General features: G+C 34.5%; 3 protein-coding genes and 1 pseudogene across 3 annotated transcripts; 3 read left to right on the top strand and 1 right to left on the bottom strand.

Annotated features, from left to right (window-relative positions):
- The first annotated feature begins 1684 nt into the window (after positions 1-1684).
- LOC131626721 (FRIGIDA-like protein 5) lies at positions 1685-3934 on the top strand (annotated as a pseudogene).
- Positions 3935-4626: 692 nt separating this feature from the next.
- Positions 4627-8956, bottom strand: LOC131626767 (uncharacterized). Its single transcript, XM_058897609.1, has 5 exons — positions 8753-8956; positions 6811-8430; positions 5851-6303; positions 5003-5175; positions 4627-4898 (listed from the first exon to the last, which is right to left on the bottom strand). The coding sequence occupies exons 2-5, from the start codon at positions 8411-8413 to the stop codon at positions 4758-4760; spliced, it is 2370 nt and encodes a 789-aa protein (XP_058753592.1). The 5' UTR covers positions 8414-8430; positions 8753-8956; the 3' UTR covers positions 4627-4757.
- Positions 8957-9965: 1009 nt separating this feature from the next.
- Positions 9966-10646, top strand: LOC131626720 (glutathione S-transferase T3-like). The gene has a single exon (XM_058897555.1). The coding sequence runs from the start codon at positions 9966-9968 to the stop codon at positions 10644-10646; it is 681 nt and encodes a 226-aa protein (XP_058753538.1).
- Positions 10647-11101: 455 nt separating this feature from the next.
- LOC131626719 (uncharacterized) lies at positions 11102-12067 on the top strand. The gene is made up of 2 exons (XM_058897554.1): positions 11102-11609; positions 11772-12067. Exons 1-2 carry the CDS (start codon positions 11102-11104, stop codon positions 12065-12067), a joined length of 804 nt encoding a protein of 267 aa, XP_058753537.1.
- The last annotated feature ends 8612 nt before the right edge of the window (positions 12068-20679 follow it).

Genomic DNA, 20679 nt, shown 5'->3' with positions numbered 1-20679 from the left:
GGTGAAATTTCATGGAAATTAAAAGTCAGTTATCATAGACGACACCACTGTTCCGTAGTGAAATAAGAATTGTGATTGATTGATGATGGACTCCTAATGTGGTGACGTTGATCTCTGATACAGCGAAGCAGAAGTGAACCTCTAAAATTAGCACTCCAACGACCAAATTAGTTATGAAGTTCAAGATAAGTAAAATAAAATTATGAGATTAGAAAATGTACCTTAAATATCTAGTGTGTTGATTATATACATTTATTGGTGTTTGCATCGTTGAGCTGAATAGAAGTACTCTTATCGGGAAATTCCTACTAATATTTACGTTACTATTTTGTCATGAAATTTTTCTGTCTTTTTTATTTAATTTTTACATTTTAATAATAATAAAATGTCTTAGTTAAGTTATATCTCTCGGATTCTATTTGTCTCTTTGTCGTTATTCAGAACGGCCTCATTCTGCCAACATGGTGAGTACGTTATTTGCATTTTAGAGTCTGTTTTGGTGGACCCCACTCACACAACACACAATCCCGCTCACTCCACTCTCAGTGCTGCATTGTAACATTCGTTTTAATAATTTCTTTCTCTTTCATTTCTTCAACTTTATTCTCACAAACACTCTTCAAATGCAAATGAAATTCTAGAAACTTCTTCTTCTCTCTTCATCTTCCATTTCTTTCTTCACACTATACTGTAACAAAATATCATCAAATTTGTAAGCATCTTCTTCACTGAAACTAAGTAATCGTGAAATCTTTTCTTTTTATATTTCATGATTTCTATGTATTTTTCTGTTTTACATTTACACTTTCATGTCTTTTTTGAAACATATCAACACCATGCAAATATGCAATGTTAGATTAAAGCTAATAAATGTTAGATATAGGTATGATAATCCTGGATATCTTCAAGAATCTTGTTCGTTCACTTTCCGAACAAAGTATTTCGACCGTATTCTTGTCGGGGTTCACGAAATCTTTGCGGGGATAATTCTCGAAAAACAATCTGTTTCTGACAATGGATAACAGATCAGAATGTAGAGGAATCATGTTTTTCGTATTCGAAACCGAGGCCAAATGACTCCTTATATAGGAGATCAACAATAGAAACCGAAATGACACACCTGTTCGGTAAAAACAGTTATGTTGGTTGGGAAACGACGCACCTGTTCGGTAAAACAGTTATGTCGGTTGGGAAAGGAGTCATTTATTCAAACGAAAATTTCGTTCGGGGGCGCTGCCCTTGGACCCCGCCAGGGCGCTGCCCCGCACCCCGTCAGGGGCTCTGCCCCTGGACCCCGACGGGGCGCTGCCCCGCACCCCGCCGGCTCCGCCCTTTGGAACCCCGTTTCTATTATTCGTATTCAATTGCACGTTTGGCTCTACGAGCGTGCACTCCGCACTACCCTAACTCGTTTCAAGCTTAACGCATAATTGCATCGGCCTACATAAATCACATTATTACCAAAATATATTGATGATACTAAAATCACCAACAATAAATGTATATATTTATATGTTGAAACGTTCACACCTGTTTACTGTGCCATTGTTTCATGTATTGAATCGTCTGATTTTGATTATGAAACTGTAATATATTACTTGATGATTGAGTTTGACCTAGAAATTTTTCTAACGAGGTTTATTGACTTGTTTATCTTTTATTCTGGTTTCTATAGTTGAATACGATGGACTCTGAGGCTTCTGATAAGCTCAAAATTTGTGATGGCGGTGATAATGATGGCAACTTACATGATAAATGGCTCACATTATGTTCAGATATGAAGGAACCTCTTTTTACGGAAAATTTTGAATTTGAAGATGATCTTGATGGTGTTGCTTTGCTGCCAAGGCTTACTCCCAATTCCAGCGTGGCCGTGTGGGAACATGCAGTGGTAAAGTTGAGGGTTCTGTTAAGAAGAGGCTGTTTGATAACAGTGATTCCTTGCATATTTCTGTTAGGAAATCAAACGTGTCATTGGATGATGATCGCGATGAATATGAAGATGAAGATGGTGATCTGTCGTCGGATAGAGCTAAAAGGCTGGGAAATTCAGTTGATAATTCATTTTCCTCGTTGAGAACAAAATTGAGTATGTTGAAAAATCATTTGAGGAATGTAAAAGGAAGAGGAGAGAAGAAGAGAAGAGATTGGAGTCTGTAAAGAGAGAGATTGAGGAGTGTAGCAGAGAGCTTGGATATAAGAAGAAGCTAGCTGATTGCGTTAGAAGAATTAACGATACTCATAACAAAATGATGGAGAAAATTGAAGGACGTGTTAAGGATTTTGTAGTAAAGGAAGCACAATAATGTTTGATAGAGGACTTGATTGGAGAGCGCAAGCAAGAGCTTAAGATGAAAGAGACAGAGCTTCGTCAAGTTATGATTAACATTTCGAAAGAGAGGGAATTTGATAGACGACTTGAAAGCCAAATGAAGGGGCTGTTGGATGATTTGTTGTTAAAACAGAAGCATTTCGAAAGGCGAACCATGGAGCTTGAATTAAAAGAAAAAAAACATGAAGAGCTAGTGATGAAATGGGAAATAAAAGAGAGAGAATTTGAAGGCCAAATGAAGGAGCTGGAATCTAAAAAGAAGCATTTTGAAAGCCAAGTGGATGAACTCAAAGCAAAAGAAAGACAGTGGAAAAGAGAAGTTAAGGAACTTGAGTCTAAAGAGAAATTACTTGATGGCCGAGTGAAAGAGGTTGATTGGAAAGAGAGTGAATTGGAAGGCCGGGTGAAGGAGCTGGAATCAGAAAAGAGCTGGAATCAGAAATTACTTGAAGGCCGGGTGAAGGAGCTGGAATCAGAAAAGAAGCATTTTGAAAGCCGAATGAAGGAACTGGAATCAGAGAAGAAGCGTTTCGAATGCCGACTGAAGGAGCTCGAATCAAAAGAAAATCAATTCAAAGAACAACTGAAGGAGTTGCAGTTAAAAGAGGAGGAGGTCAAGGGTCAAGTAAAGGTGTTTGAATTAAAGGAGGAGGAATTTAAAGGTCGAGTTAAGGAGCTGGAATCAGAGAAGAAGCATTTTGAGTGCCAATTGAAAGAGCTTGAATCAAAAGAAACGCAATTCAAAGAACAAATGAAAGAATTCCAGTCAAAAGAGGAGGAGTTCAGAGGTCAAGTAAAGGTGTTTGAATCAAAGGAGGAGGAATTTGAAGGTCAAGTCAAGGAGCTCAATTCAAAAGAGAAACAATTTAAAAGCAAAACTGGGGATTTCAAATCAAAAGAGAAGCAATTTGAAGAACGATGGAAAGATCTCGAGTCAAAAGAGAAGCTGTTTGAAGGACAGGTCATCAGGAATCCTGAATCAAAACTGAATAAACATGAGGAAAAAGAATCAGGTAAATTAAATATTCTTATTCATCTAGTTTATTGAGATAATTACATTTCAACTGTTTCATTTAATAATGTTGATAGTTTCAATAACCTGATCTACATATATTCTATCTAAATATGCAGCTACATCTTACATGGATGATGAATCAAGTCCTCCCATTGATGAAACAAGTTTGCAGTTGGTCTCCTGTGAGCAATCTGACATTCTAGCTATTCTGCGAGAATCATCGGATCCCGCAAAATTGGTTTTGGATATAATACTGAACCCCATTCTTCCTCTTTGTGATAAGAAAGGAGACAATGATGGGATTATTGATGATAGATGCATCTATCTGCTAGAGCAACTGATGAAAATCTCCCCAAATATTAAACCTCATGTAAGAGAAGAAGCATTGAAGCTAGCACTTGATTTGAAAGCAAACATGAAAGAAAATACAGAGAATTCTTTGGCGGTTCTCGGTTTTCTACTGATTTTGTCAATTTATGGATTGGTTACTTCTTTCGATGAAGACGAAGTTTTGGAGCTTTTTGCATCCGTTGCTCAGCACAAGATAGCTTTGGAGCTGTTTAGGCCACTGAGTTTTGCAAATTAAGCTTTTGGTATGTTAATTTTATATCCTAGTTTGAGAATGTTGAATCTTAGAACCATGTTCCTAATATGGTTTGCAAGTATTTCACACCCGTTTTCGAAATTTGGTCCAATTTTGAATTATTTAGTCCAATCTGCATAGGTTTTTTGTGAACCATATTTTATTTAATGTCTGTTTTGATAAGCTTTGATGAAGTGAGATTTTCTTGCACATTGCAGATTTTGCTAAGAAACTTAACAGGAGGAAGCGATTTGATTCTGCAGTACTAGTACTTGTTACTTGGCTTACAAGAATCAACTAGTTTTGTGGTAGAAAAAATCAATATAAGAAATGCGGTAATGAAAACCTGCTAACATTTACACCACTTTTTGTTAGGGTACATATTTTGACAGGACTCTGTTTTTTTATTCTTTCAAATATCTAAATGTAAAGAATGAAAAACCATGAAATTTAATAGGATGATCTCTATGAAGAATTATATAATAGCAAAGTTTTCACATCCCGATCAAATGAAGGCACAATTTACAGCTTCATGAAATATGTAAATTCAGTTTATTTATCTATTCTATTAAATTAGAAACATATATCCTATAGTTGACACGTCAACAAATTTTTGCCAAATAATCTAATAAAAGAAACAGAGTTTCATTACAGCAGCTTCTTCATTTCTCACTCTTTATATGCTAATAAATCGAATAAAAGAAACAGAGTTTCATTACAAATATCTTTTGGCGTCTGAAGATTTACAGCTTTACAAATAGTGATATAATTAAGTTAACCCAACAAACTATTACTAAATTCTTGCATCAAGTTGTTCAAGAAGAAAACTAATTGCCTTTATATCCTTTTAGCTCAAGAATGCGATATTTAATCTCCTTGTTAAACAGAACCTTATGTTCTAGGCCGTGATCTGAAATGCACTGTAGAACAGTTTCCAGACAAGCAATTTCTCGATCTCTCGCCTTATCCTGAATTCAAGTTCATAGTTGTTTATTTAAAGTTATCATGCAGGGGTATGTATGAAAATGGAATGTTTCATAAAATATAATTTAAATAAGAAAAATAAAAGAACCTTGATTTCATTGGAGTTGCTGTTGTTGCAACTGATCTCACATATCTGTTTGGCATCCCGGATGTGTTCTTGCAAGAGATCAATTAGTTGATTCTTGTCAGCCAAGTTATATTCACAACTGAATCTAACAGCTCCAACAATTTGCTTTCTCTTGATAAGATTCTCAACAAAATCTGCAAGGGGCAAGAAATTTCATATCATCCAAATTTACTATAACAGTACCTAAAAAGAGAGATATTTTCGGTCTATTTCATTTTCCCAGCATTAAAACCCTTTCAATTTTTTCTTTATACATGACGGGTCTGTTAAAGAAACAAAATGCATCAGTTCAATTTCATACCAGCAACTAATTTATTACTTAGTATCTTTGCATATATCCTCAATAGTTTTTACTTCTAATCAAATTCAACTTAGTGAATTTAAACCAGAGTATTTTTCTCCTCCATTTGAATAATGGCATTTTAGCAAAACAAAAACAACTTCTCATTGAAATTCCAACCGCCTTTCTCTAAATTGTTAGTATTTTTTTTCTGACATGTCAAGAAAAATATATAGGTGATTTGGTTTCTACTAATTATCATGATATGTAATATAAATATGGTGATTCATAAAATCGTAGGAGTAAAAAACATGGCAAATTTAGATTTCATAGTTCATACAACAACCATAAAAAACATGGGCCTATCTAAGAGCTCTGCACTATCTTAGAGACTATCAACATTAGGTTTTCACAATGAATAGGCATGAGCGCATTTGATTGCATATAGGATGGCAGGGAAAGTAACAACAGATATAAGCATATTTGATTTGATAAGAAAAATATCAAAACCATATCTAAATCAACATACCAGAAACTTTATTCGCAAAGCCCAGGTTCTTGAACAGCTTCGCAGCTATCTTGTAATGAGCAACAGGTGCAAAAAACTCCAAAATTTCATCTTCAATAAAAAAAGTAACCAATCCATAAATGGACAAAAGCAGTAGAAAACCAAGAACCGACAGATAATTTTCAGTATTTTCCTTCATGTTAGCTTTCAAATCAAGTGCCAGCTTCAATGCTTCTTTTCGTACACTAGGTTTGATATATGGTGAGATTGTCATCAATTGTTCTAGCAGATTGATGTGGCTATCATTAATAATCACAGCATGGTCTCCTTTCTTATCACAAAGTGGAATAGTGGGGTTCAGTATTATATCCAACACAAGTTTTGCTGGATCTGATGATTCTAGCAGATTTACTAAAACACCACAGCAAAGTGACTCAACCCCATCAGTTTTCTCATTTGAGTCCAACTGCAATCCTGTTCCATCCAGATATTTGAGCTCAGAAGCACCAGTTAAAAAAAAAACAATATACTATGACAGAATGAAAAACACCTCTTAGATTGAAATGTGTGTGTGACAGAGGAAAGCATTATACTAACAGTTACAATCAATGTCATTATAGATTGATTAAGTGCCCTTGATGTTTGTCAGGATATTGAACCTACACTACTTGCAATATACTAAAAAATTTAAACTACATTAATATACTAATCTTTCATAACAAGTACCATAATATTATACATAAACCTTAGCCAGGGACGAATAATGCAAAAGTTTTTTGCACCTAAGTGATTCATAATCCAAATTAGTGGCTGTGATATGAAAATTAGAGAAGCTTTTCAACTGGACTCAACCACACAACATTAACATGATTAAAAATGTCTCTAATCAATTATGTAGATCGGATTAAAAAAAATCAGCATCATTAAAAGGAACAGTAGTAATGAAATTTTTGGCTAAATTAGGTGAATAAGAACAGTTACCTGAATCTTTTTCTTCAGCAATATATTTTGTTAATACTTCATATTGTTTTTCTGTCAACTCGGGCTCCTTTAGTTGTCTATCAATTTTATTCATCTCTGACTCAAGATATTTGACTTGACCTCCAAACAGCTTCTCTTTTAAATTGAGCTCCTTAACCTTTACTTTGAACTTATTCTTTCTTAATTCAAATTCTTTCCTCAATCCTTCAAATTGCTTTTCTTTTGATTTGAAGTTTTGAAATTGGCTTTCAAAATGATTCTTATTTGATTCAAACTCCTTAACTCGACCATCAAGTTCCTCCTCCTTTAATTTTATGTCCTTCACTCGACCTTCAAGGTCCTCCTCTTTTGATTTAATGTCCTTCACATGGTCTTCAAGTTCTCTCTCTTTTGATTCAAGTTCCTTTACTATGCCTTCAATTTGCTCTATAGACTCAAGCACCTTCATCCCTCGGTTGAAATGGTTCTGTTTTGATTCCAGTTTCTTTACCAACTCCTTCAGGGGTAATTCAAACTCTTTCTTTTTGGATTCAAACTCCTTCACCCGCCCTACAAGTATGTTTTCTTTTGACTCTAACTCATACACTCGTCTTTCAAAGTGCTTCTTTTTAGATTCCATCTCCTTCACCCGGCCTTCAAAATCTCTTTCTTTTGATTCATGCTCCTTGAATCGGATTTCAAAATGCTTCTCATTTGACTCAAGCTCCTCCAATCGGCTTTCCAAATGCCTTTGTTTCGATACCAACTCTTTCATTTGACATTCAAACTCCCTTTCTTTACCCTCTAACTTCTTCCTTTCGGACTCTAATTCTTCTGCTTGCCCGCCAATTAATCTGTTCATTGCATCGAGTTCCTTCTCTTTGGCCTTAAGTTCCAAAGTACATTCGTCAATTTTTTGGGAAAGAGCCTTGAATTCATCTTCCTTCCTCCCACATTCCTTATCAATTTTATCAATGACTTGACGAAGTTCTATTTCTTTTGAAATGCTACCCTTCACTTGATTAAGTTCAATCTCTTTCGCTTTGAGCTCTTGCATGCGCTCTCCAATCAAATCCTCCATCAAATAGAGCTGTCCTTCCTTCACTACAAAATCCATTATACATTCTTCAATTTTCCCCTGCATTTTGTTGTGAGCTTCTTTCATTCTTCTAACAAAACTAACTTTCTTTTTCTTACTTTCAAGCTCTTTACAGCACTCCTCAATCTCTCTCTTTATGAACTGCAATCTCTTCTCTTCTACTCTCGTCTTCCTTCTGCCTTCCGCAAATAATTTTTCTAACAATGCAAGGTCTCTCTTCAGCGACGAAAATGAATTATCACCTGGCTTGCACGGCCTTATAATTTTATCCGACAAATGAATATCATCTTCGTCTTTATCTTTGTCGTGATCATCATATGTTGACACCTTTGATTTCTTAGCTTTAATATGCAAGGAATCGCTATTATCAAATTTCCTTTTAACAGACACATGACGTTTATTACTACATGTTCCCAAACTCGCAATCGGGGAAATCCTAGTTAGCAAAAGAAAATCATCACCATCTTCCGATTCAAAGTCATCACAGAAAACAGGTTCCCTCACATCAGAAGCCTCAAAATCCATCGTTCAATTATAAAATCCTGGAAAAAAAAAACCGAAATGATAAAATAAATAAATAAATATACAACAAACATGATTTGAAAAATTTCTAGGTCAAACTGAATGATCAAGTAATAGATTATTACAGTTCCAGAAGCAAACTTAAACTATAAACACTAAGAACAATGACACAATAAACAAGGCTAAACGTTTCAACATATAAAAATCTACACAGATAACAGCTCCAACATTGCATGATTTTGATTTTTTTTTTTTTGACAAAGCATAAATGTGATAGATAAATATATAAAACGCATGAAAAGTAAAGAGAATGAAGAAACAGAGCAAAGTTTAGATGCTTACGAGAACAGAACAAAGGAAGATGAAGGTGAAGAGAGAAGAAGTTTCTAGAATTTCATTAGTAGCGTTTGGAGAGTGAAGTGAGAATAAAGACAAAAAGAAAATGAAGAAATGAGAAAGAAGGAAGAAGAGAGGGGGAAATGTTGAGAGTTTGTTACTACTTTCAGTTGGAGTGAAGCGTGGCTGTGTTTGTGAGTGGGGTCCACAAAACAGACTCCAAAATGGGAAATAGCTTCCTCACGAAGTTGATGTGAGGTTTTATTATAATTTTCCAAAGAATATTTACTTTATAGCCTCTTTTTAACTTTCACTATCTTATTGATTCAAACCTATACAAGTCTACCTTATGAAGATTGCTGGGTGCAGTTACCGTGCATAGATAAAAATCTATGTACCATACATAGATTATTATGGACTCTTGGATTATTGGATCAAATTCTAGACATCAATTGTTATTACTCAATACTCACCACTCAATACTCAATACTCAATACTCAGTACTCAATACTGGATTAAAAACATGATCCAATGGCTTATGTAGGGTTATGCATGGTGCATAAGTAAAATCCTTATGCATATTAGTCAGCTTAAATTACTAGTCCCAACATCCAATACCAAAATTTCAAAAAAAAAAAACTATATTTTAAAGATACTTAAGAGTAACCCCAACGCAGGGTTCTTTCTTCGGTTTGCCAGCTGGAGATGGGAGCTTTTAAAATTTGAACTGCTGGAGTTTTTCAGGCTGGGCAACGTGTGAATGCAATGCCATCGTTGCATTGATTAAAATAATATTAAAAGTACTAGCCGTTCAAACAACAACGTCTCTTTTCCTTTTTTTTGTTTACATAATTGATTTGCAACGACTCTTTTCTTGTTTTTTTCTTTTTTTTTTACTTAATTGATTTGTCTATAAATATGTCAAGTTAAAAACGTTCACTCACAATTTTATCCCATTAGCTTTCAATTGATCATATATTTTATCTAAAATTTCATCTTCTTACTTCAAATTATTAATGTTAAGGTCAAATGGACCCTAATCAATATAATTTTCAACAATCTATGTTACATTTCATGCAAAATTATCAAAATCCTAACCCTCAAAATTCTCAATTTCCCTCACCGCCAACAAATTCTACCGCAATTTTTCCGTCACCAAACAACCCAAATATGTATTTTATACCTCAAGTAAATACTCATGGAGTGAATTTTTCTCGTCATGAACCCGAAACACCGGTTGGGTTTATGTCCGAATGCCAAGTTCCACAATTTTCAACCCAAGTTGGTATTGAAAATACTACCGTTGAAAAAGAACAAAGGCATTCCGTTAAAAAAAACTCGAGAGGTATTCACGAGGGAAGAGGATATACTTCTTATGCAATCATGGCTCAATGTTTCAAAGGATCCTATTGTGGGAGTTGATCAAAAAGTCGAAGGTTTTTGGTTAAGAATCACCGATAACTATAATCAATATCGTGGGCAGTTGCGAGAAAAGCTACAAGGCCAATTAAAATGCCGATGGCATCGAATAAATGGCCTTGTTCAAAAATTTATTGGATGTTACAAACAAGCTGTTAATGGTAAAAAAAGTGGTCAATCAGAAAAATATATTTTGGCTAATGCACATGCTTTTTTTCTTCAAGATGAAGGAATAGCATTTAATCTTGAGTATGCGTGGCGATTGTTAAAAGATGAACCTAAATGGATGGGAGCATTAACTGAAAATTCTTCAAAAAGAACAAAGAATTCTGCTAGTGGGGCACACTCATCAAGTTATAAATATAACTCATCGTCACCAATGGAGCGTCCAATGGGGCAACAAGCGGAAAAAAGTAAGAGTAAGGCAAAGGAAAAGGCGAATGCATTTGAATCCCATTCTAATGTTGTGCAAGATACATGAAATAAAAGACTGGTAGTAATGGAAAGACTAGCTCAGTGTAAGGAGGACGAGATGGAGTTTAAGGCAACGCAATTACTCTCGAAAGACACTTCTACGATGAATGATAGTCAACGAGATATTCATGAAAAATATTGTAATAAGTTGAGAGCAAAATATGGACTTTAGTCATGATAAAAAGTTGTAGTACTTGTTATGTATCAACACTGATGTAAAATGGTCATTAGTACCACTATAATTTATAATATATATTATGTTGTTATTCAAACTAGCCGTTATTCAAACTAGTCGTTATTCAAACTAGCCGTTATTCAATATCACTATATAAATGACCACTCTTCTCATTATTTTCTCATTCTTCTTTCATTCTTCACTCATTCTTCTCTCATTCTTCACTCACTTTAATGGATTCAGACAGTTCAGATGAGCTCTTTTGGAACTTGATTTAAGAAGAATTTATGGACAACGCTGATGAAGAAATACTAAAGTCAATGCTCGAGAAGGAACATCAATCTGTAAGTTCCTCTAGGCCAAAGAAAAGAACAGTGATTGATCTAAGTCGTGAAGAAGGGCACAATCGTTTATCCAATGACTACTTCTCAGAAAATCCAGTATACACAGATATTCAATTCCGAAAAAGGTTCAGAATGCATAGGCATGTGTTTCTTCGAATTGTAGCCGCCCTTGGAGCTCATGATGAATATTTCCAAATGAGGATCGATGCAACTGGTAAAATGGGTCTTTCACCATTGCAGAAATGCACATCTACTATTCGTATGCTGGCATATGGGTCTCCCGCTGACAGTGTAGACGAATATGTTCGAATCGGTGAAAGCACTTCAGTTGAGTGCTTAGAAAGATTCGTTCGGGGTGTAAATGTTGTATTTGGGGCAGAGTATTTGAGAAAGCCTAACAACACAGATGTTGAACATCTTTTACAAATGGGAGAGTCACGTGGCTTTCCAGGTATGTTGGGTTCCATTGATTGTATGCACTGGGAATGGAAAAATTGTCCTGTTGCATGAGAGGGACAATTTTGTCGAGGTTATCATGGTAAGCCCACAATCATGCTTGATGTAGTGGCATCACAAGACTTATGGATTTGGCATGCATTTTTTGGTATTGCAGGTTCAAACAATGACATTAATGTGCTAAACCAATCCAATGTGTTTAACGATATTTTGGAAGGACATGCTCCTACTATGAACTATACAATCAATGGAACATCATATAATATGGGGTATTATTTAGCGGATGGTATATATCCTGAGTGGGCTACATTTGTCAAGACCATTTCAATGCCGCAGGGAGAAAAGAGGAAACTATTTGCTCAACATCATGAATCAGCTAGAAAGGATGTGGAACGGGCATTTGGAGTGCTCCAATCTCGATTTGCAATTATACGTGGCCCAGCGCGTGCCTGACATATGGAAACCCTCAAGCATACCATATATGCTTGCATCATATTGCACAACATGATTGTTGAAGATGAACGACACACATATGGAGGTGATTTTGATTACTCTTATGATAATGTAGATGACACATACTCAACAACTGAAACAATTAACGGTCCTCATCCGAATCTTGCAACAAGACTACAAAGAAGAGCAAGTCTTCGTGAAAAACAAGTTCATCGCCAACTTCAAGGAGATCTAGTCGAGCATATTTGGGAACGTTTTGGACATGAGAATGAAGAAAATTAAATTTGAGTAATTCTATTATGTTATTTATGTTTATTGTTTTTAATTATATGTCATGTATTTGAGATTAATTTTAATTATCATTTTTAATTTTATGTTTAATTTTAATTTTATTTATTTTATATTAATTTAAATTTATATAATTTAAATTATTATTTTAAATTAAATAAAATTTAATATGAATAAAATATTAATATATAAAGTAAAGATGTGAGACCTAATATGGGTTCTTTAGAGTTGTACCATTGGAGTGAAAATTGAGTAAGTTGCTTCAAGATTGTGTGGCTTAATCGGTCCCACAAAGAACTCAAAAATGGGTTACACCATTGGAGGTGCTCTAAAGCAATGAGATTTAGTAAATTTTATTTAATAAAAAGATAGAGTATTATTATTATTTTTTTATTACAAGGAGGGCCTAAGCCCAAGAAAAGAAACTACACACACACAAGCCTAGGGTACAAGAACCCTTTTAAATCTTTCTCAAAATTCTCAGCAAGCCAAAGAGGCAACTCATGGAACATCTTGAAACCACACCCAAGGTCCTTCCCATGCATAGCTAAAAGATGAGCACAACCATTCACCTCACGGTAAGCATGACGAACCTCTACCTTTTCCAGTAAAAGCATCTCTTTATGAATGAGCCTCACCAAACTACACTTAACCACATGTTCATGCCTGGAGTTATTACAAATATCAACAGCTTCTTTCGAATCCGATTCCACCACCACCTTTGAAAAACCGAGGCTTCTAAATTTCCGATATTTTCTCATAATTAATGGAACCAATAATTTTAGTCAAGGGTACAACGGTAAAAGCACGTATATATAAAGCATTAGATCTTATGTTGGGGGTTTGTTGCAAAACATACACAAGAAGAAGATGAAAATGGTATAATGAAAATTGCAAAAAATAAATTTCAAAGTGTGTGTTTACACTAAGTTTTACATTCGATTCGCCCCCACTAATTTAGGCAATTGGATGTAAATGGGTTAATCGACAAATCCCCTTCAGGATACTTTGGAAACTTTAACATGAAGCGCACATTCACATTAAACATATCGATCAACGATATTTTACAGAATAAAGTTCTCTCATTTATTCTCGTGCACTAGAAAAGTAAAAGAATGATTTTGATATGATTTTTGGCACTAGAAAAATGTTATTTTTGTATATTTTTTATGCCTACAAATTATCTCTATTTATAGAGAAATCCATGCCACTTGGTGAAGAGAAATAACCCTTTGAAAGATTATGCTCATGAATGGTTACATTGCTTCAATTGTAAAGCATTACACATTTTCTAAAAGGTCTTTTTTAACCATTTCAACTTTCCAAATATATTTTGGAAATTTCTCTCACAATCCCCACAATTTTTAAAATATATCCAAATCTATTATTCAGGAAATTGCATGGTTTCGGATAAAGGTATCTTACGATTTGAACCATTACTTAGTAATTAAGCTAATTTTTCACTCATTCCCGAATAGATTGGTAGACAAGCTTTGAACACATTATTCATTAGAACAAACATGCATAAATCATACATGAAATTCCGATATCATTGATCGAATTATCAATATGACACATTAGATAAGGTCTTGTGTCTCATATCCTTTTCATGAGAATTTAAGAGTCAAGCCCTTAAACTCTATGAAGCGGCACCACTTCATTCTCATATAGGTATATGATCGCGACTTTATGAGTCTATCGGGATACAATTGCAAGTGCACAGTCTAATTGCGTAGTTTTAAAAGATATCGAACCCACAAGGACTAAGGGTCAATTCTAGTACGATCTATGTTACCAAGTTTAGCTAAAGCTAATGATTGCTTTGGTTTTAGAGGGAAATAGGAATTAAATATATTTTGAATCAAATAATCAGATATTTAGACACCGGTATGCAATAGTTGGACTTCGGGATTCAATAAGTCATTGGTATTATTTTAAGTATAAAAACACTTTTCAGTAGAAGTTATCAAGTTAAAAACCTTTATCTCACACTTTCGTGTTTATTGACTCAGATCATATGATCAAGTCTAGATGCTTGCTCTCGTTGTCTCATTTAAAATTGAACATATTTTTTCAAAAACAATAAAGTCTAATTAACTCTAAAGCGCTCTCGCTGTATTTAGATTTAATGTTTGATTACTACTATCTGGTAAAAACCTCAAACTCTCGTTGTGTTAATTTTAAACCTTAGTTTGTAATTTACTCGCGTAAAAAAACAATTTATTATTAATTTTAGAAATCAAGACCAGAAAAAAGTTTAATTAAAATTTATGCCAAATCGTTATTGAACCCTTCGGTTCTGTGACCTTACATACCGGTATTAGGAATTTAGCTAGACATATTTTTGATTACGAACATACAGAAAACAGTATAGAGACATGGATTTAAGCATGACAATTGAATAAATAAATAATAAAGCATTTAAATAGAAAGCTGGAATTTAATGAATAAAACTGGAATTATCTTCAAGTGCCAAATAAACTTCAGCAAGCGTACAGATCTTATTCGATTACAATTTGAATTCCGGAAATAAAAAGTGCCTAAATCTAAAGTTGCAATAGATTCCCGATGACGGAAACTATTGATTTTGGAAGTAATTAAATGCTTATAACTAAGAACAGAAAACTAAAAAGGAACTTGTAGAGAAAAGACATACGTGGGACATGAACTAAGTAGAATTGTCAAAACCACTATACAATCTCATAGTACTTGTTTTAATGTCTTTGTTAAAAAATATTTCACATGAATGTAGTTTTTATTTTGTGCTACTATTTGATGCATGTAACTTAATTGTGATTGCTATTTTTTTATTATTATATGTGTGTATGTTTACCTTTAAATTATTTTGGTGGTTTCATACTTTGCCTCATATATTGAAAGAGTAATCAAAAATGGAAAAGAATAATAAAGATAAAAGTTATGTATGTATGTTGAGCGAGCTTCAATGTGGTAACTGTCAGTTCTTATATATCTTCCTTCCACGACCTATTTTCCCTATGATATAGGAAGCATAACTTCCTTCGTCGAGAACTGGTCACCGGAAAATATAGGGGGAACTGGGCTGTTGCTTCTGTCGTGGGCTAGTTCTGGTTTAATAAAATAATGCATGTGCCGGTCGTAACAATGTGTGTGCCGAGGGGCACACCTGGCTTCTGTGCCGGAAGGGGTGGAGGGTTATGCCGGGTGGCACAGTCTTTTGTCTTGTAAATTATGCAGATACTTTTGCTTCTTTAGCAGAAATGTAATCTTTAGCCATTTTTCTTCCTATTTCTTCCTCTTATCTCATGCAAGCCTAGATGAATGTGATTACCTGAAACACAATGAAAATACCAATGTGAAGCAATAAAATGGATGAAAAAGGTAAATTAATTCATGTAAATTAAGTCTAATACGTGATGTATTTTTGTGTTATCAGTAGACTATATCAAAAATGCACCCATAATTATGCATTCCAACAAACAAATGTTATATGTCTATAAAGAGGAAAACATCATCCTACCATATTTATTGTTATGGTCAAAGTACTTTTATCTCTTGGGATGTATCTATTGTCAAATACTTCAATCACTCTAATAGTATACTTTCATCATTGAACTCATGACTTAATGTTAATCAAGTGTGAGTTGAGTTTTCACTATTGATGATTAATTAGATATGAGCTTGTTCCACATCCCTAATGATGTCTTCATTGTATTCAATTATATCCAAAGACATCATATCTTTGTCATTCCCTTTGTCAAAGAATTATAAGATTTTCCAATCTTTAATAAACTTCAAATATCTAATCTCTCAATTAGTCATATGAGAATTTGATTATTTTATGTACTCTTGATAGTTTTTATCAACTATCATCAACACATGACACTTTTGTCATATTAGTACATTTAACATATGCGAAATATATTCTATATTCTTTATAATTTCGACAAACGATCATCATGAAATTTTTGTCATTCATTTTATCATATACACAAATTTTATGTCATTCTTCATTTGCAAACCTTTTTAATTTTGAAGTTTTACTTTCACTTAAATATATTCAAAATATATTTAATGCATTTAATATTTAAAGCAATCGACAACCATGATCATAAAATTTGTCATGACTAACTTTTATTTTATGTAACTAATAATTTAACTAAATGTAAATCCAATACTTCATGATAAGCAATACTCATAACTTTTATGTTTATTATTCTTTTCCATTTTTTTATTACTCTCTCAATGTATGAGGCAAAGTATGAAACCACCAAAATAATTTAAAGGTCAACATACACACATATAATAATAAAACAATAGCGATCACAATTAAGTTACATGCATCAAATATTAGCACAAAATAAAAACTACATTCATGCGAATTATTTTTTAACAAAGACATTAAAACAAGTACTATGAGATTGTATAGTGGTTTTGACACTTCTACTGGGTTCATGTCCCACATATGTCTTTTCAAATTTTCTATTCCCCAAAACAATTTTAAACTATAAATATATAAATTTAAAAAATTGTTTTTCCTATACGAATCGTACCCAAACATTTGCTCAGATGTGGACATTTACATATTTTAGAAAACTCCATTCGAAAATATTCATAATTTTAAACGATAAGTCCATATGATCATGACAATGCAACCAATTGAATAGAAACCAATCACTTAACAATAATCGATACTCACGAATATGCAGTCAATTTCATAACCATATTATATAATCATACCATAAAATTGCGTACCTTTCATCGTCATCATAAATAAACAAGAGTAATTGTTCATTTATCCAACAAAGTTGCAATCGTTAATTAAAGACAAATTAATCATAAATAGAAACTGATAAACCTCAACGATTACAAACACTGTATGAAATCCCGGAACAAAAGAATTATAAAATAAATAAATAAACAACAAACTTCATTCAAAAGATTTCTAGGGCAAACTGAATGATCAAGTAATAGATTATTAAACTTCCAAAAGCAGAGTTAAACTATAAACACTAACAACAATGACACAATCAACAAGGGTAGAAGTTTCAACATATATAAATCTACACATTTAACTGATCTAATATTTACATGATGTTGATTTTTTCTTGACCAAGTATATATGTGATAGATAAATATATAAAACACATGAAGAAGAAAGAGAGTAGAGTTGAAATGTTTACAATAATAATGAAGAAATAGTGAAAAATGGAAGATAAAGGTGAAGAGAGAAGAAGTTTCTAGAATTTGATTTGAATTTGGAGAGTGAAATGAGAATAAAGACAAAAAGAAAATGAAGAAATAAGAAAAAAGGAAGAAGAGAGGGGGAAATGTTGAGAGTTTGTTACTACTTTCAGTCGGAGTGAAGCGTGGCTGTTTTTGTGAGTGGGGTCTAACAGGCTCTATTTCAAATAACTCGCTGACGAAGTTGAACTGAGAGATTATCCATTTCCATTTTTTAAGATGGTATTAATTATGTTTTTTTTCAATTTTAATTAATTTAATATCTTTAAATTTTGTAAAGATGATAATAATTATTCTTGTGTGGAAGAGAAATTTTGGTGAGGTTCTGATTTGACATGGTTCGCCGTAGAAGTTCTTTGGGGCGTGCATCAACAAGAATTTTCGGTGCCCGAAAAAATAAAGTGTATTTACAAGGTTATCACTCCAATGTCAAGTAGGTGAGCAAAATGTAATTGATAATAATGAATGACTTTGTATATATGATGGTGTGTAACTAAATTTATATATGGTCGACGGTTGAAACCGCTCTTTGTAAGCGCGGCGTGGAGTGTGGGAGATTGTTAGATTGAATTTGACGCTCACGCTAAGTGAGTGCCTAGACTCTACTGTATGGCCTCGTTGTGAGAGTTTACTTGTTTGCCAGTCTTAAATGAGAGTTATTATGGATTGGGCCTTTCGTACTGTGTTAATCTTGTTGGGATGTTTGGGCAGCCCTAAACAGTTGCTCTCAGTCCTAACTACATGACATGAAGTTAGGATTGTAACATAAGCGTTAGGAACAACCTCTATAATTCCTTTTTTCGCAGTTCCAAAGCCTCTGGGCAATCCCCTAGTCGTGAAAGAGATCAGTAGCATGCTAAGTGAGACTAAATATCCTTGAAAATAGGCGCATTAAATGTGTGTCTTGTAACCGAAACATTTCACTTAAAAAATTCTCCATGTGGTCCTAGGCTTCTAGGGTAGGAGATCGAGACACCACTATAACACTTAAGTGCACTCAAGTTCTGTTATGGAAAAAAAGTTAATTTTGAGTTGTTGATCGCGTCTCTGGTGTTATATTGATCCCTTTTCGTAGATCTATGCTTCCTTACTGCCTATAAAATTGGTAAATTGACATGGTTTTCTATTTTCACTCTCTCACACCAAAGTTTCATACCTCTAGTCCTTTTTGTAACTTCTACTAAGTGATCTTCTTATTTCTTTCAATCTCCATCTTCGTTTGTGTAACATTTATGGGTCTTTCGTGGTCTTCTTCTTGTTTCTCTACTCAAATTTTGCAAATTTCTTAAGGAAACATTCTCTTTCCATATCCTTTCAGTTGTTTCCATTTATTTATAGTCAGGGCTAACGTAGGAAATCGATCATTCTCTTTGTAAACTTCTCGAGTGGTGATTGTTGGGTTTCGAGTGGTGATTGATGAGTGATACTTGGATTCTGGCTGTTCAACATATATGACGGGTAGAAAGGATTGGTTTGTCAAAATCAATAAAGCCACAAAGAATAAAGTGAAAATCGTGGTTGATACCACTTTAGCGGTCAACGGGGTCGGGATGTTTTGATCATGAGAAAGGATGGTGGTCATTCCTTGATCAAAGATGTATTGTACATTCCTGGAATTAAATGTAATCTCTCGAGTAATGATCAATTGCTTGAGAAGGATTACACGATTCGCATGGAAAACAAGATTAAAAAAATGATTCGATTAGCATAATTATGAGGGAATCTATTGTGCTAATATGTCAATCGATTGTGCTTGAGAAGGAATATATTTCAATAGATTTTTTCCTCTGATGTCATCCCATTGCACCACTAGATCTATTGCTTGGAATTCTCTGGGTCGAGTGCGTTGGTGGTACCGAGTTTATGAAGCTTATTTTATAATGGCTAGCGAAGATAATGAATGCTCTATTTTCTTCCATGAAGTCAATTTCTTCCCTAATGGCAAAATTTTTGTCTTCCCTTGGTAGGGGATGTTTTGTCCTCCAACTCAACTCTTCAACCTCAACTAAAATGATGACTTCAGTTTCAAAAGTAAGATGGAAAGGAGTTTTATCAATCGTTGAATGAGGGTTGTCATGTGTTTCCATTAGGGGTGGCAAAACGGGCCCGGCCCGCGGGGAAAGCCCGTTTTACCCGCACTTTTTCGCGGGACGGGGCAAGGTTTTAGGCCCGCTCTCTTTAATGTGCCCGCCCCGCCCCGCCCCGTTTTTTGTGCGCTTTTGCGGGCATTTGTTTTTTTTATAGAATTTTACTATTTTTAGGCCTAAAAAGCCTAATGCCTGCGGGCTTTCCACGCCCCGCCCTCACTGTTTTGCGGGGTGGGGCAAGGTTTTAGACCCGCACTCTTAAAAAAGCCCGCCCCGCCCCGTTTTTTTTGCGGGGCGGGCCTAAACGGGGCGGGCATGCCCGTTTGCCACCCCTAGTTTCCATAGAAACATGGTAGTTTATTCGCTCAAATCCCCTTGGCAGTTACAAGCCTTTGCTTCTATCCTCTTAAAAACACTCGGTTAACAGTTTCAACTTGTTCTTTGTTTGGGGACGCTATACTGAGGCGAAGTGTTGCTTAACTTTCAATTCTTCTAACAAGCTCTTTAACTTCCGATGTGTGAATTGTGTTCCATTATATGTCATAATGGTCTGGGGGACTCCAAATTTGGCCTGAATATTCCGTTTAAAAAAATATAATATGTTAGTTGACGTAACATTCGCCAAGGCATCTGCTTCGACCCAATTTGTAAAATAGTCACAACAACTATCAAATGTTTAAGTTGACCCGGAGTTGGAGAAAATGGGTCGAGGATATCCAAAACCCCACTAAGAAAAAATCCAGGGAGCTATCAACATGTGCAACTTTGTTGATGAGACACTATAAATATCCCCGTGTTGGTGGCATTGATCACATTTTTCGCCTATTCCTTGGCGTCTTAGACCATGGACGACCAATAATACCATTCTCTAAAAAACCTTTATGGCTAATGCTCAGACACATAAATATTGTCCCGCTATCCCCTCATGTACTTTCAGGAGAGCTTATGCAGCAGTTTCCGTTTCCAAGCATTTCAATAGATATGTAGATAAACCCCTTTCCCTGTTTACCAAAG

This window comes from Vicia villosa, unplaced genomic scaffold (genome assembly GCF_029867415.1).
Source record: "Vicia villosa cultivar HV-30 ecotype Madison, WI unplaced genomic scaffold, Vvil1.0 ctg.000320F_1_1, whole genome shotgun sequence".
NCBI lineage: Eukaryota > Viridiplantae > Streptophyta > Magnoliopsida > Fabales > Fabaceae > Vicia > Vicia villosa.
This window is presented reverse-complemented; position numbering and strand designations above follow the sequence as displayed.